This window comes from Oreochromis aureus, linkage group 14, assembly GCF_013358895.1.
Source record: "Oreochromis aureus strain Israel breed Guangdong linkage group 14, ZZ_aureus, whole genome shotgun sequence".
NCBI lineage: Eukaryota > Metazoa > Chordata > Actinopteri > Cichliformes > Cichlidae > Oreochromis > Oreochromis aureus.
The window spans coordinates 1039196-1057224 of NC_052955.1; the positions used below are offsets into that span (position 1 = coordinate 1039196).

General features: G+C 46.7%; 1 protein-coding gene across 1 annotated transcript; it reads right to left on the minus strand.

Annotated features, from left to right (window-relative positions):
• Positions 1 to 5720: 5720 nt before the first annotated feature.
• On the minus strand, positions 5721 to 17318 carry pgm2l1 (phosphoglucomutase 2-like 1). Its single transcript, XM_031747002.2, has 14 exons — positions 16917 to 17318; positions 12973 to 13140; positions 12790 to 12896; positions 12243 to 12327; positions 11903 to 11986; positions 11610 to 11806; positions 10629 to 10818; positions 10454 to 10551; positions 10172 to 10352; positions 9995 to 10088; positions 9539 to 9668; positions 8636 to 8825; positions 8427 to 8560; positions 5721 to 6752 (listed from the first exon to the last, which is right to left on the minus strand). The coding sequence occupies exons 1-14, from the start codon at positions 17025 to 17027 to the stop codon at positions 6650 to 6652; spliced, it is 1872 nt and encodes a 623-aa protein (XP_031602862.2). The 5' UTR covers positions 17028 to 17318; the 3' UTR covers positions 5721 to 6649.
• Positions 17319 to 18029: the final 711 nt, after the last annotated feature.

The following is an 18029-nucleotide window of genomic DNA, read 5'->3' on the forward strand; positions in this document are numbered from 1 at the left end:
AGTTGCCCCTGATGAGAGGCGGCAGGCTAGGCTAGGGTGGGTATCCCTAGTATCCCCTCGGCTTGCTGCCTGTACGTTGGGGTTTCTCCCACTGGAGGAGAAGGTTTGTTCCCTCTGGATTGGGGAATGGGTCCCAACTGTCATCTGTGCTTATTTGCCGAGTGGCAGTTCAGAGTACCCAGCCTTCTTGGAGTCCCTGGGTGGGGTGCTGGAGGGTGCTCGGCTTGGGGACTCTGAAGTCTCCCAGTTGGACAACAATGCTCATGTGGGCAACAACAGTGAGACCTGAAGGGGACTGACTGGGAGGAACGGCCTCCCGGATCTGAACCCAAGCGGTGTTTTGTTGTTGCACTTCTGTGCAAACCACAGTTTGGCCGTAACAAACACCATCTTTGATCATAAGTGTTCCATAAGTGCACGTGGCACCAGGAGACTCTAGGCAGCAGGTCAATGATCAAGTTTATAATCGTTTCACCAGACCTGCGGTTATATGTTTTGGACACTTGGGTGAAGAGAGGGGCTGAACCATTAACTGATCACCACCTGGTGGTGAGCCTAGCAGAGACCCTGGTCTGCAAGATCTGCAACGCACACCTACTGCAGAGCTTCAACAGCATTCCGAGGGAGACGGGGGACATTAAGTCCGAATGGACCATGTTCAGCACCTCCATTGCCGAAGCTGCTGCACTGAGCTGCGGCCGCAAGGTGGTTGGTCCCTGTCATGGTGGCAGACACCATAGGACACAGGCCTCGAGGGCCGGTCTCCTGCAGGTTTTAGATGTGTCCTTGATCCAACACAGCTGATTCAAATGGCTAAATTACCTCCTCAACATATCTTGTAGTTCTCCAGAGGCCTGGTAATGAATTAATCATTTGATTTAGGTGTGTTGACCCAGGGCCTGGAGTTGCCCACCCCTTCCATAGGTGAAGGGAGCCACCAAGCTGAAGTAGGAGTCATATCGGGCTTGGTTAGCCCGTGGGACTAGGCAGCTGATAGGCCTATCAGCTGCCTAGTCATACATATACATATTGTTAAGGGTCCGAAATTGAGGACGAGAGTAAAACAACGATGGTCCAGAAGAGCTTGGTCAAACAATTGATTTTAATGAATACACACAGCGTGGGGAGATGTATGCGAACAGCATCAGATCTCCACCCAAAAATACACTTCAAATTGCTTTTATATTGTCAGGGTATTATAACGCCCCCTCTTGCGTTTACAAGCACATAATTTGCATCTTAAGAACATTATTTGCCTCTTTTACAGATAACGATCAATCTTAAGAGATAAATGCAGAGACAGGAGTTCCCCTTTCTGGCATCCTCTTCCAAATATGGTGATGATCTCAGGCCTTTGAGGTCCCCATGGACTTGTCCTCCGTCTGTCACCTGTTGTCAAGTAAACTCTAGTGCAACATGTTGCTGAAAACACTCAGGCCTGTGCTCAGCTACTATTTTACTGTAACAATATACTCAGCATATAAGCTTTTAAGATTATAGATTTAACTCAACGATTTAAAGTGGTTATAACTGCACCTGTAATAAACATGTTAATATGTGATTATGATAACACCTGTAATACAAATTATAACATAATGCCAACAACTTCAATAAATGCTTTGATGAAATGATAATTAATGCAATGATAAAGATGATGGATATGAACAGTAACCGTAAAATAATTTCTTTAATCCTACTATATATATATATATGTCGTTCGGACTGGAGAAGTGTAGTCGGATGGTAACAAAGAGAGGGCAGGTAGTCAGAACTGAGGGGATCAAACTACCAGAAGGCAACATTGCAGACATAGAGGACAGTTACAAGTACCTGGGGATCCCACAGGCGAATGGGAACCATGAAGAGGCCGCTAGAAAAGCTGCAACCACCAAGTACCTGCAGAGGGTCAGGCAAGTCCTGAGGAGTCAGCTGAGCGGTAACAACAAGATCTGGGCTATCAACACCTCACGCCTGCCCGTGATCAGGTACCCTGCTGGGGTAATAGGCTGGCCAAAGGAGGAGATAGAAGCCACTGACATAAAGACAAGAAAGCTCCTTACCATGCATGGAGGGTTTCACCCCAAGTCCAGCACCCTGAGGCTGTACGCTAAGCGGAAGGAAGGGGGCCGGGACTGGTGAGTGTCAGCACCACAGTCCAGGATGAGACAACGAACATCCAAGAATACATTGGGAAGATGGCCCCAACTGACCGAGTGCTCAGTGAATACCTCAGGCAGCAGAAACCCAAGAAAGAGGAGGAAGGTGAGGAACCATCATGGAAGGACAGGCCCCTGCATGGTATGTACCACCGGCAGATAGAGGAGGTGGCTGATATCCAGAAATCCTACCAGTGGCTGGACAAAGCTGGACTGAAAGACAGCACAGAGGCACTAATCATGGCAGCACAAGAACAAGCTCTGAGTACAAGATCCATAGAGGCTGGGGTCTATCACACCAGGCAAGACCCCAGGTGCAGGCTGTGTAAAGATGCCCCAGAGACAATCCAGCACATAACAGCAGGGTGCAAGATGCTAGCAGGCAAGGCATACATGGAGCGCCATAACCAAGTGGCCGGCATAGTGTACAGGAACATCTGTGCCGAGTATAACCTGGAAGTCCTGAGGTCAAAATGGGAGATGCCCCAAGGGTGGTGGAGAATGACCGAGCTAAGATCCTGTGGGACTTCCAGATGCAGACGGACAAAATGGTGGTGGCTAACCAACCGGACATAGTGGTGGTAGACAAACAGAAGAAGACGGCCGTAGTGATCGATGTAGCGGTTCCGAATGACAGCAATATCAGGAAGAAGGAACACGAGAAGCTGGAGAAATACCAAGGGCTCAGAGAAGAGCTCGAGAGGATGTGGAGGGTGAAGGTGACGGTGGTCCCAGTGGTAATCGGAGCACTAGGTGCGGTGACTCCCAAGCTAGGCGAGTGGCTCCAGCAGATCCCGGGAACAACATCGGAGATCTCTGTCCAGAAGAGCGCAGTCCTGGGAACAGCTAAGATACTGCGCAGGACCCTCAAGCTCCCAGGCCTCTGGTAGAGGACCCGAGCTTGAAGAATAAACCACCCGTAAGGGCGTGCTGATGGGTTTTTTTTTAACATATATATATATATATATATATATATATATACATATATATATATATATTTTTTTGTTGTTGTTGTTGTTGTTTTTTTTCCTTCCATTCACCTGGGCTGTAAAGTTCAGTATGTGGTACATGATACAAAAGAATAAAAACTTTATGTGAACAACTTTACTCTTCTTAAATATAACTCATAAAACAAGTAAAAGTGCAAATGTTTAAAATTACAGACTTCGTCAGTATGTTTACGCTTTCGGAGTGATTTTAATTGTATGTTAAAGAAGAAAGAGATTAGGAGGTAAAGCAGAGGATGCAGAATCCATCATCACTGAGGCCGTCTCTCCTGCATGAAGTCCATGAGAAACAGAGAAACAGCAAAATACAGCAGATAAATTAATTATAGGCCATTACTTTTGTATCGTTTATTGCATTTATGGAGGGAGTGATGTATGCTGGGTAATCGCACAACTAGCAACTGGGTGACTTCAATCATCCGCTTCGGCTGTTATCAGTCCATACAATGGGCGTTATTAGCAGAAATCAGTCCCATAGATATGGGCCATCTCCACCTGCTAGATTGTTCACAAGGTTGTTATCATCCATCCAGATGGAGGATCACTAACAGGAGCGTGGGAAGACTCCAGAATCCACTCTGGCTGGAATCCGGTGGATACAGCAGTATGTGTGCACAGCGTCCACACGCTGCACAGGGTAAAGACATTACTTCAATATTGTTTTATATTTATATATATTTGCCTTGTGTTTACCATCACCTCAGGTTCACCATTACAGTTTCAGCATACAGATGCACACTGTCTAAATATGAACACATTCAAAAAAATCATGTCTCAGAAATAAGCACAGCTGAGCTGAGCACTAAATCAGATAAAAAGTCTGAGAAATCAGAGAGAAACTCTGTGTAAGGCCCAGGTGGACGATAGATGATAACAAGTAAGACTGGTTTCTGAGTTTTACAGCTGGGGTGGACGAGGCTAAGCATCAGGCTTTCAAATGAATTAAAAGTCTGTCTTGGTCTTTCGTTGATTAATAGGCTGGTGGAACAGATATAGGTGTATCCTCATCTCCCAGAGGAGTCCAAATCGTCATCAAACAGCCCTACAGACACAAAAATATGTGAAAATATAAACAACCAGACTATCAGCAGTGATTTAACTACTTTAAGACCTCTGTGAAAATCATTTACAGTATATATCACAGAATTTAAGGCCTTTATAATCACAGAGCATACAGAGAAAAGTACTAAACTGAATCAATTTCAGCTTTCATTTTTCATGATGTATATTGTATTAATAATTAAATTTCATTATCTGTATCTTTACTGCATATTTGCCACACAGGTGTAGATACCGTAGGTTCAGTGAATGCTTACATTGCACTGATTAGAATATACTGGACATTCAAAGCTAAGATTCAGCGCACTGTGTTTGTCATGGCCAGGAGGATCAGCTGGACGCTGGTCAGCGTATTCTATCTTTCTCTCTCACTTCCACTCTCTCTCTCCTCCTTTCTGTCGCTGGGGCGGAACTCATTGTGGGTTCACGCCCTCGGAGAAAGGAAACACCTGAGCCTAATCAAGGTTATCAGCATTTAAGCCAGGAGGTGACGCTGTCCTTCACTGGATCCTTGTCTGCCACGCGTTAGTGAAAGTCAAGCCACAGCAAGTTGAGTGTTTCTTTGTGCTTTTGTATTTAACCACGTCTCCCTGTCTACAGATTTCCTGGATTCTTCCCCGTGTGATTCCCGAGTTGCGAGTGTTGGAGTGAGAGCCTGCTATCGTGTGTGTGTGTGGATTGTTTGGAGAACAAGTGCCTTCCCCTTGGATTTCCCTAGAGCCCCGTCCCTCACCCTGTTGTACAAAGCACTTCCCCTGTACCTTTTTGTATATACACTTGGTGGACTTGTAAATAAAACTCTCTCGTGTGAATCTGATCCTGGTGTCCTGCGATTGAGTCAAAAACCGTAACTGTGTTAGAGGCTGGGATTTGATGAATTCATCATATATACAACCTTTGATCATCATTTATGTCCAGTTGAGAATGAATCTGTGCACTCACATATTAAATGAACTGAAATCAGTAGTGTGAGCTCCAGTCTTGATATGTTGAATGAGAGAACTGACAGGTGTTATTTTAATCAGCCTGTCTCAGTTGTTTTAACTCTAAGTACCATAGAGTAATGTGGTAACATCTGGACTGACGAGTTTACTGTCAGCATTTTAACCGCTAGTTTAAAGGCTGTAGGTTGCAGCCATTGCTCTAACACCGTATAAATGTAACAGGGCTCAGTGCTGGTTCTAACAGTCAGAGCTGCTTCCAGCTTTATTTGTGAAGAGCACAGCAGCTTACAAAACACGTAGCTAGCTCGTACAGCCACGACGTAAAATTTTCATAAGCTAAGATGACCTTAAAATAACGGGGCTATGTGCGGTGATGCTAGCGTTAGCCATGTTAGCACGTTACCTTCACAGGTGGTCAGACTGAGTAAACAGGCACTCAGTCAGAGGTTGCGCTCTCCGTTTCGCTGCAGGCTCCCTTCATTCTTCACATATCCGTGTGAGATTTGGTTGGTAAGGAGAAGTGAAGAGCACATGAAGGTAATCAGAGAACCACATAAGAGTATTTTTATTTTATTTTCAGTACGAATGAAGCTGTGACAGTAATTCACAGATGAGGCGTCATGCTGTCGTCAACCATTTCTTTAACAAAATAAAAGCATCTGCATGGAGCCGAATGCGCAACAGCAGAAACAGCAGCTCCTCCTCTCACATAAACATCTTTAATCTCCTTGAGTAGAAAAATAAATTACCTCAGGCCAACGAACAGTCAATGTGACATCAGAACAAACTCAGCTCTGTTTTATTTCTCACCTTCGCTTATGAAATTATTCAAAATAAATATCAGCAACAGCTGCTTCTACAATCTGTTTAACATAAAACATCAAGAACTGGATAAAAATAAAAAATAGCAGATTTTACTGTCACAAATAATTAAAAAGCTACAACAAATATTTGCCATTTTTACACAAAAATAAATAAAATAATTTAATTGTCCTGCCTGCCGATTTTATTCATTTAAATTTGGTTGAAAAGAACAGATGGCAACAACAACAACAAAATATCCACACGAAAAGAGTATTCAGGGCCAACTCCCAGAATGCACTGCTGCTGAATTAAGCAAACTAAAGTGCTCTGCTCACACGTGTCCCATTTCGATATTTAGTTTTTATCTTTTGTTTCATTTTGTTTTTTTGGTCAACTTTTTGTTTTAAAGAAAATTAATTTGTTGCTTTTTCAAACACCAGAACATGAAAATAATCTTAAAATAAGATTTAAATGTTTCTCATACACAAACATCACGTCAGGTTTGTCTGTCATAACGAGCTTCCATCACAGCCAATCACACGAAAGAATCTGAAGACTCGCTCTCTTAACCTCTTCAGGGTTCATAGTTCACCAACACCAGAGTGAGGCAGCTGCTGCTCTGATTCACACATGACAGGATGTGATGTAATCAACAGTAAGCAGGTACGAGCAGGCGGTGCTACACCAGGCGGCGGATCAGGCTGTTCTTCTCGGGCTCCAGGAACTCATCCACCAGGGCAGTGGTGACCTTCCTGAGCTCCTCCTCCAGGGTGGACACCTCGCTGCAACACAGAGAGGCTGATGATGTCACTGAGGCCACGCCCACACATCATGAGGTCACACATGAAGTTTGTTAGAGTGACACGAGGACCTGACGTAGATTATTCTTGGACTTTATCCTGTCTGCTCTAAATAAATTTGGCTTTGGTGCTTTTTTAGCAAACGTGTCAGAACTCTCTGTACAAACATCATGGTTCTATCAAACTTTCTTGTGGTACAACAGATTTTCTCTGAAACGTCTGTGGATCTTTTCCTGTTAGCAGCACAGTTAGTGAGCTCACAGATCAGAGCCTGTTCAGCTGAAGGCATCAGCACTGCAGGGAAAGAAAGCTCCATCAGTCAGCTGGAAGACCACAATTCAGCTCAGCGTTATTTACACAGTGCTAAATCACAGCAATAGTCGCCTCAAGGCGCTTTATATTATAAGGCAGACCCTACAATAATACATACAGGGAAAAACCCAACAATCATATGACCCCCTATAAGCAAGCACTTTGGCGACAGTGGGAAGGAAAAACTCCCTTTTAACAGGAAGAAACCTCTGGCTCAGCGAGGGGCGGGATAAAAGACATGCTGTGGAAGTGAGAAAGGCACCATGGAGTCTTCTTCCAGGGCATCAGGACTTAATCTCAACAACTGTTACCGGAGAACGAGTGTGCTGTGACCTGCGTTTCTGGTCTTCCAGGAAAAAGCTGTGTAACCTATGTAGGAATACACATTACCAAAGACAGGACATTTAGGAGCACTTTGAATTTAAATGTTCTTAACAGCTGTGTGAGGGGGGCTGAAAGTCCGTCTCGTCTGTGCTGCTCAGTCTTGGTGATAACTCTGTTCTATCATTTCCTGTGGAAAACGAAGCTCATCACATCCACAGAACTGTTGTTGTCAACAGTTATAATAATGGTGGCTTAACTTTCATTGATTTCAGCTTTCAACATTAACTGGACCAACAAGTGTCGGGGATTTCATCTCGTGCCTTCACATTTGCTGTGTTTAGGTGGCCTGGAGTTTATCCTTCTCTGCAACTACAATATTCACAAAGTCCCAGTGAAGCTCTCTGGGGTTGGAGGCGTAGCCTCTGATCTACAAACATGTTATATTTGGAACAAGTGTACAAGAACACGTCTGTGGTTTAATAATGTGTTCTCCTTGTAAGTAAGCTGTTCAACAGCGCTGGTTTGTTACACTCAGAGTTCAATAAGGACAGAGCTCTGTACTGTCTGTCTGCTGCTCAGAGGTGTGTGTTAGGTCAGATTCACCTCACACACTTAGATCACTCCTACCAGACGGCCTGATCGCCGTTCCTCCTGTCGGCTCTTACTCGAGTCATTTTGTCTGAGAAACTTTTTTTTTTTTATGACAAACAAATGAAGGAAGTTTCCTTTGAATTAATTTACAGGTTTAATCCAGTGAAAACTTCCTAAAACTTACGAGTGTGCCATAGACACAGGTATTCAGCACCGCTTAGCTTTATTTCTGGTCAGACTTTGTACAAAAACGTCTTATTTGCTTCCCCTGACTTTAGCGAGGACGTCGTGTTTTGCTCAGCTTGATTTTGCTGTTTGTTTGTATTTCTCCTGCATGTATGTGCGTTTGTGTACACACACGTCTGACTTGCTGCTCGCTGTCGTTAACGTTTCATCTCCATCACAGACAAACAGAAACAAGGAGCTGACCTTTGCCCCGGCGCTGCGCAGAACTCTGTGTAGTACTTGATCTTCGGTTCGGTGCCGCTTGTCCTCAGCGTGGCCACGACGCCGTTCTTCAGCGTGAAGGTGATCATGTGACTGCTCCTGGACACGGGAAGAACCTGCACGGGAAAACACACCTGAACACACCTGAACTGAACAGGAGGAACTTGAGGAAGAACAAGACTGCATCTCACAGATCTGAGGTCCGGCTGGCTGCTGTCATATCCCGTGGTAACATCTCTTACATGAACGATCTGGACGCCGCCGCACGTCTTCGGATACGAGCCGCTGCCGTCAAAGTTTCTGATGCGGCTGAAGATCCTCTGGATGGTGGGAGGGTCGTTACAGACGACGTAGGAGGTTTGAGACACGTGATACCCGTACCTGCAGACAGGAAGTCACACCGGGGATGACTGTCAACATAAGAGCAGAGCACAGCTTTCTGTGCCATCTAGTTTTAGTAGTAGGAGATGTTTTTCAAAGAATTAATTCTATTTCTTTTTGTTTTTACTTTTAATCCACTTTTTTTAAGTATGCGGATCAAAGAGCGACGTATCCATAATATGACACCAGCCTGTAATGTTTCATGTTTGAATGCACCAGTATAAAATAAAAAACAGAGTTCTGTGTCCTTGTATCAACACTTCCTCTGTCTATGTTAAGTCTTCCTGTTTTCTGTCTTTAAATTAAAGTAAATAAATTCAACTGGATTATTTTGTTGATTCCCTGTAAAGGTTTTAATAAAAGCACAGTCCTGGGTGTTGTCAGTGTCCCTGATGTACTTTAAGCCTGATTGGAGGATGCCTGCTGCCCCCTGCTGGTGACGTTTCTGTTTGGAGGGTCATGCAAACAAACAGAGCGTTTGAATCCAATGTCGATGTTCATGGCATACTGTTTGAAATATCTGGACTGAGTAACGGACACCAGTATGTCTGTGTGTGTGTGTGACCAAGCTGCACGTGGACTTTAAGGGACACACAATGAAGTCCAGCATAGAATCTTCTTTACTTATTGAAGCAGGTCAGTAAACGTCACACAGCTCAACATTAAATGACACGTTGTGATCGTGATGTTAGAGCGGTGCCCTGCAGTCTTACGTCTGGTAGATGTTGTGCAGCTGTTGGCTCAGACTTAGGTTCTTGTTGTGAAGGTAAGCGGCCATTTCAGCCACAACCGCCGCCGAGCTCACGCCGTCCTTATCCAGGACCGTGTCCCCACAGAGGAACCCTGAAGAGATGAAGGGACACCTGACAGTTTCCCTTCAAATAAACCTTTAAAACACAGAATGAATTCAGTTCTCCAATAACCATCAAAGACCCTTTATACTGTAAAGGACTGTGCAGCAACACAGGTGGCTGCTCTGTGTTGGTACAGGGCACTGAAGATGATCACAGTGGGTGGATTATCCTTAAACTCATCTACTGTGATGAAGTCTACTCCCCACTGCTGTGTAATGAGTTACTGTAAATTTAAATCAGACAGTCAGACAGGAGAGAGTTTCCAGGAAACACTGCTAACTGTTCAGTTTCTACGTCACAGAGGAGCTTAGTTACCAATGGACTCCTCAAAGGAAAAGATGACTCTGCTTCCTGTTTTGGACAGCTCGTGGATTCTATTCCCGATCCATTTAAAGCCCGGCAGAGTTTCCTGTTGAGCACAGAGAAACCTTCATCATCATCGTCGTCTTACTTCCAGACACTGGCGTGCTCACTAACGCCTGAGCATCTGACCTCAAAGTGGAACCCCTCGATGCGAGCGAAGGCCTGCAGGATCTTCGAGGACACCGTGGTCGCCAACATGTAAATGCTCCGAGCGTCTGCTGGTTCAGGGTGGTTCTCCTTCCACGTGAAGAACATCCACCAGCCCAGCAGGGCCGCCATCTCGTTACCTGTGAACACCTTCCAGCCACACCTGAAACACAGGTAAACTAGACCCTGAAACCAGGTCGATACAGGTGAACCTGCAGCGCTGCCAAATACTTTAAGCTCTGAAGTGCCTTTGAGCAAATATACCCGTCAGACTTCTCTGCTACAGCCAGCCGGTCAGCATCAGGATCCGTCGCCAGGACGACGCGGGCGTTTTCCCGCTCTGCCAGAAGGAGAGAAAGTTCCTAGAAAACAAGACACCGGATAAGCGAATGACAGGATTCGGTCATTTGTGAGCAAACGAGACGGGAACCTGACCCACCAGCACAGACTCTCCCTCCTCAGGGTTGGGACAGCGCACCGAGGAGAAGTTGGGGTCGGGGTCTTTCTGCTCCGGGACGGCGATCGGTGGCGGGAAGCCGAACACCCGGAAGGCCTGCTGGACAAAGGCGTGGCCGACGCCGTGGAAGGAGGAGTGGACGAACTTCAGCGGGGAGCTGCTGTTCAGGTCCCTGAGACGCATCAGGAAACATGTTCTAACGTTGGTGCTCAGGGTCATTTTAAAGGTCAAAGTTCAACATTTCCTGACGTCCTTATACGTTCACATCCTGGCAGAACATCAGGGGAACGTGTCACTCTTACTGCAGGTTCACTAACGTTTCTTTTAATGGCACAAACAATCACGCCGTGAAACTTAAAAGCGGGGACTCAGATCAGACCACCTTACTGTGACATCACCATGTCCAACGCCAACCACACGATAACGTCACCGATTTTTCACTTAAACGTGAAAAAAAATTATTATTTCCGCTGTAAACGCTCAGCGGTTAGAAATAATGATCATCTTTATTCATGCAGCAGTGGAAACAGCAGGCGGTCTGACAAACTGCAGATGTGACTCATGAAACATGCGCTGCAGTCCTCCAACGAAACACCTGAACTCATCACGCTGAAGCCTCAGCCTGCGGTCACAAACATCGTCCTCCGTTTTCACTCAATCATTGCTGGCAAACAGCTTCTGACATCAGCAGAACAACACAGGCTGTGAAAATGAGGAAAATATAAATGACTGTTCACATATTATAAAAATCACGAGCAGGCATCTACTAATCACAAGGTTGGTGGTTCAATCCCTGCTGCCCAAATGCCCTTGGGCAACATACTAACCCCAGGTTTCTCTCTGATGCTATAAATCAGAGCATGAATGAGTTGGACAGAAATCACTGAGGCATCGAAAACGTGCTGTAGAAGAACCATTAGCATCCCTGTGGAGTACACCGAGAGGAGGAACAGGTGGGCTTACCTGTGGAAGCAGAGGGAGGCGAGCTCATCCATGTAGCAGCTGTTGATCTGGGTCAGTGGGTCCGTCCTCAGGGAGCAGCGATCCACCAGCCCTACGTCCCAGCAGGAGGCGCTCCAGGGCTCCAGCTGCTCCTCTATACATCGCAGGATCTCCTTGTCATGAGGCGAGGCGATCTGGGCGCCGTTACACCAGTACACCTGCAGGGGGAGACACGCACCCAGCTCAGTCTGCAGCCGAGCTCCCTCACTTTTACTTCCCATTTGAGGCGCAGCTGCGAGCGCGCCCTTACTGACCTTGTATCCGTTGTCTTCTTTTGGATTGTGAGACGCTGTGATCATCACTCCGGCTGCAGCCCTCAGCTTCTTCACAGCATAAGGCTGCCAAAGGAGAACAGAGCGCGCTCAGTGTGAAACTCAGTGAACGTTCAGTTTTAATAAGTGTTTAAATATCTGTGGCGTGTCTGTGACACAGTCAGCTGTCAGGCTGCTGCTGGCTCTGTGCTCAGGACAGTTTGACGCCGACGCGAGGTCGGCTCATTCATTACAGCCCGGAAAACGTGACAACGTGAACATTAGTGAGGTCACAGTGAACAGCCGGCTGCATGCAGGAAGTGATGTGTTAATGTTTCCTTACCACGTACGGCGTGGGGACGAAGGAGGAGAAGAGATGCACGGGGACATCTCTGCTCAGCAGCACAGCAGCTGTCAGCTTCGCCAGCCTGAAAAACACACACACACACACACACACACACACACACACACACACACACACACACACACACACACACACACACACACACACACACACACACACACACACACACACACACACACACACACACACACACACACACACACACACAGGTTAAACGTGTTGGTTCAAAGTGAACTCTGCTTCATAAACTCAGATGTTTGTTCATAATTTATTGAATTTATTGACACTTTAATATTTTACAGTTTTTAAAATCTGGAAATTATGTCAGAAAATATCCAAAGAAAACAAAACATTGAAAACCTTTATAAATATGTATGTTCTTTAAGTAAATAATGAAGAGTTTTAAAGAAAAATGCCTGAAAGATTCCACATAAATTAAATATTGCACAGTGGCGATGGTCGTCTGTGTGTCGAGGGACGTCCTTGGACTGGGTCGTCAGCGCATGTGTGTCTGTGTGTGTGCCACCTGTGGCTGCTGCAGCCGCTCTCCTCCTGTCCTCTGGTGTCGAAGCCCACCACGACACCTCTGCTGCTGAAGTCTGCAAAATACCTGCACAGGTAGGAGTACAGGCCCTGCAAAGGAAAAGGAAGTGGCTCGGGTCAGACATCGGCCTACCTGAGCCGGTCATGTTGCCTCCCTCTCTCTCACCTGTGTGGACTGGATGACGGTGAGGTCGTTGATCCGGTTGAATCCTGCTCCCATCGGCGCTCTAAGTCCGGCCGTGCCGAAGCTCATCCTGCTGCAGAGTCTCCGACTCAGGTCATCGACACGCCCCGCCCCCACCAGAGACTCCACTTGAGCCCGGGTCCACTGGTTCTGCAGCACAGCATGGAAACCCATCACACCTCTGACCATACCTGCACAGGTAAGACCACGCCCTCAACTCACAGCGCCTTTCACACCTCACACACGCACACACACGGTGACACGCACGCACACACACAGTGACACACACGCACACAGTCACACAGTGACGCACGCACACAGTGACACACAGACACACGCACGCACACAGTCACACAGTGACGCACGCACACAGTCACACAGTGACGCACGCACACAGTCACACAGTGACACGCGCACACACAGTGACACACGTGCACACACAGTGACACACGCACACAGTGACACACGCACACACACAGTGACACACGCACACAGTGACACACGCACACAGTGACACACGTGCACACACAGTGACACACGCACACAGTGACACACAGTGACACACGCACACAGTGACACACGCACACAGTGACACACGCACACACACAGTGACACACGCACACACACAGTGACACACGCACACAGTGACACACGTGCACACACAGTGACACACGCACACAGTGACACACAGTGACACACGCACACACACAGTGACACACGCACACACACAGTGACACACGCACACACACAGTGACACACACACACAGTGACACACGCACACACACAGTGACACACGCACACACACAGTGACACACGCACACACACAGTGACACACGCACACAGTGACACACGCACACACACTTATCACTGAAGCTGATTCAGGCGCAGACGTCTCGTCCCCGTGGTGAGGACATGGATATCTGGGGATGACCCTCTCACACTTCTCTAAACATTCAAACTAAACTGCACGGCCGTCATAAACACCTGTGGAAGTCCAGGTGAATACTGTCACATCACCTGGCTCAGGTGAGCTGCCCAAGTGTCTTCAGTGTTTCAGCCCTTTTTCATAATCACACTTGTCCAAAGCCTTCGCCTGCTCGGCCTCACCTCACAAACTGAGCACGTGCAGAGTGCTTACAGACACACAGGAGTAAGGACGTCTCGTGGGCCTCGTTAAGCCGACCGCTGACACCAGGACGGAAACGTTCTCACGCTGCACTGTTTGCTGTTTTTCAGCCTCGCTCTTTAATCAAAGCTCTGAGAACAGTCTGACCTCGGCAGCCTGAAAACTCTGGACTCAACTTTTTAAACTACCCCCCAACAGGGACGTGAACGCGCTGTACTCACACACAGCCAAGGTCTCAGTGGAGGGACGGCTGCATGGAAGCCACTGATAAAGAAGGGAAACGGAGAGATTCAGGCTGTGCTGAAGGATAAATATTCACTTTGAAGCGTGTTAGAAACGTACAAACTCAGCTTCTGTCTCTGAGCTGCATGTACAGAAATCAGGCACATATAAGGCAGCACACAGCAGACAGCTGCACGGTGCCGTATGTGGACACGTCACGGACAGGCGGCCCCAGCCCTCGTATCTTCAGTTAAACACGTCTAAGAGAGATATGACGACCCATTTGAGGTCACGTCCCTCAGAAGGTGCAGGGTGTTCAGTCTTGGACCTGATGCCAACCTGAAGCATACTGTGAAGCTAAGCGTGGGAACGCCTCAGGAACCTGTCAGGAGATGAAGTCATCCTTATTTCTGCACAGTTCAGATATTTAGATATAATAATCATAACTCAGTGAGACAGTTCACAGTGGAGGGTCAGGCTGATGAAGGCGTCGCCTTCATCATTCCTGACCCTCCACTGTGACACGTGGATCACAGATTATGATTATTATAAATAAATATCTGCACTGTGTGGAAATAAGGTTTCCTCATCTCCCGACAGGCACAAACACAGGAAGCTGAACCTTCACAAAGGTTTCATTAAAAACATTAAATGAGATTAAGATTATCACCTGATGTCACACTATGTGGGTGATAAAATATCTAACACATTTAGAAAAGGTGCCCGGTGCATGTTTGCTGTACTCTGTGGTGGGGTGCTCACTTCCTGTCTTCATTAGGATGCACTCTGAGTGAAGGAGTCCCTGCAGGCTCACGGGCCTCGGAGCGTCAGCTGATGTGCAGCTGATGCCCTGAGAGGCAGAAGGATGGACCTCATTCATGTTTCTCTGCACACAGGATAAAGATAGAGTCCAAATGGCGAGTGGGAATCTTTTCCCGGCTGCTGACATTTACAGCAGAGTTCAAGACAGCCGTGACCTTTAGAGACTGCACAGCTCTGAACACTGGGAGGGCGACGCTGGGGAGCAATGGGAGGTTCAAACCCAGTCCAGTCTGAAACACTGTCACAGTAGACTTCCTCTGGTCTCCTGCCACGCAGCATAGCTCCGGGTTTCTTCTTGAACATGGCCAAAGTTTCAAACAGCAAGGATAAAACGGTGTGGCTGGGATTAACCTTTGACCTTTCTGAAGCGAGACATTAGCAATAATGAGCACAGGCAGGTCTTGCTCACAGTCAAACGGTTGTAGATCTTGCACAAAGTTGCACCATGTCTTTGTTCTGCAACAGGATGAACCAGCGAGGTGCCGAGGTGTTTTAGAGAAGTCCTCCCTCTGCCTTCTTCTGCAGACGGGACTCTGCTCCACCAGCCTGAACCAGTGACCCATGGTGACTCAGTCCCAGATCCAAATCCTCCGCCAGCATCCAAAACCTAAACTCGTGTAATTGTTCACCACAGGAGTTGGAGTTCCTCAGGGATCGATCCCAGGTCTTCTGATTGTATATTTTGCTGCTGACGCATACACAAGATTGACCCACAATAACGAGTCTAAGATTAAAGAAAACTGAAACAAACAGCTTCATGTGAAGGACCTGCACGGATGGTCACGGTGTCAGAGCTGAAGCTACAGCGCAGCCTTCACAGACGTCATCAAACATCCAGGTTTTTCTCACTGTGCACATTACAACAGTAATTACCTGCTAGATGTCATAAATGGCTGGCTCTTCCACAATGCCACCATGCTGGTTTAGGGGCCAGGAGTGACCACGTATGGATGAGGTGGCACGAAGCTTATTTTTAATTTGCATTTAAAATTAAAATGGTTGTAAAACACGTTGGCTTTAAAATATGTTTGGATCTGAGCATCATCCAGCAGCTCACAGTGACCTGGTTCCTGAATAAAGATGAGTAAACGATCAATATTCACCCACGGATGAATGTTTATTGACCGGAAAGGCCTTTCTGACTCTATCTGCTGAGTCATGCTGAGTCACGCTGCCGGTTAATCCTCCGGTAACCCACAAAATTAATCTCCATCACGCCCCGAGCAGCCGCGGTGCTCCTGCCAGCCGACCTGCAGCTCCGCACTGCCGCCACCACACACCCTCTCACCCGGAGACAGACTCGCCTCCCGCCACCACAGAACTCCCCTTTAAAAACTGCTCATTTTAACTTTACTTTATTGTTTCGGAAAATAATTCAAGAAGGAAATACGTCTTGCTAGGTTTTTTGGGGGCTAGCTCATTCTACTTGTTCATTCGGCTCACAGTTTCAACCTAAAGGCTTTAGTCTTAACTTAACTGTTATAGTTCAGACCTGCTGCAACACCGGCTTCCCGCCTTCAGGCTGTATGAAGTTTATGTTTAATGAATAACAGTGCTGCTTCATGAAACAGTTTGTATGCCGATTTCTCCACACAACCACAATGATCTATAAAACATAACTCATAAACCTGTTTCTGTGACATGTCCCTGCCCAAAAGTGGTGATATGTTAAAGTGACGGATTTGTCAGGGAAGTCTGGTGCAGCGCTCCCCGCTTACACCCGGCTTGGCTTTCTGACTAACGGGCACAGACTCACCCTGTCCCAGGCTAACCAGTGCTGCACCGCCTTGTCAAGCTTCGGGTCGCCGGTCCTCTGACACCTGACGTTGGCGTTCAGGTCTCCGTCGAGTCCATTGTTGTCCTCCATGCTGACAGCTAACGCTCAAAGAGCCGCACGGCCATCTGTCTGTCCGCTGTTAGAGCCTATTAGCTCCCCGGCGGTTAGCGCCTCCGGCTCGGACTTCTCACACACACTGCCTGCCTGTTATGGCTGCTGCGGCTCAGCTCTCTACGGAGTCGTGTCTAACTTCCCACACCGAGGCCAAACGTTAGCGACAATAACGCCAGATCACCGCTGGAGGCCGACAGAAGCTGGGCGACAGCCCAGAATTTTCTTTCCTACTTAAGTTACACGGAAGTTCACAGAGACCGGCAGAGGCAGGACTCCTCATTTCCGGTTAGTTAATAAAATAAAAGCTTCACATGAAGCGGAACAAAAGAATAAAACCTTTGTTTTCATTTGTTAGCGTCTATGTTGTTCTTTAAATATTTCACAGCATTCTGTGATATGATTAATATGCTCTGGGGTTTTAAAAAATCTGTTTAAAATTCAAGGTAAAAAATTAATTTCCGATACATTTTTGCCCAACTAACGCCAGCTTTATGAGCAATAATTGTAGAGCAAGTTCAAGTTTGAAGTTTCAAGTTTTATTGTCATGTACAGATAAACAGTGTAGCCACATTTATCCATAATGAAATTCTTTGGCTTGTGCTCCTCAGGTTTACATGAGCATATAGAGAGTGTGCAGTTATATTAAGAAGAAAATAACAGAAATTGGCAGTAATAATAATAATAATAACATTGAAAAGGAGAAAAGGACAGAAAAAAGTATTAAATATTAGAAAATTTAAGACAAGTTGGTATTTACAGGTTGTGCAAAAGTTGTGCAATGAGCATTTAAGTGGCATTTGTTGAAGTGACAGTGTGCAGAGTCCTGTAATTGTAGTGAGTGTGTATGGAATGTCAGCAGTTCCAAAGTCTGATGGCTTGTGGGTAGAAACTGACTCTGTGTCTGCTAGTGCGGGTCTGAATGCTCATGAACCGCCTGCCGGATGGCAGGAGTGTGAAAAGACTGTGGCTGGGATCGGA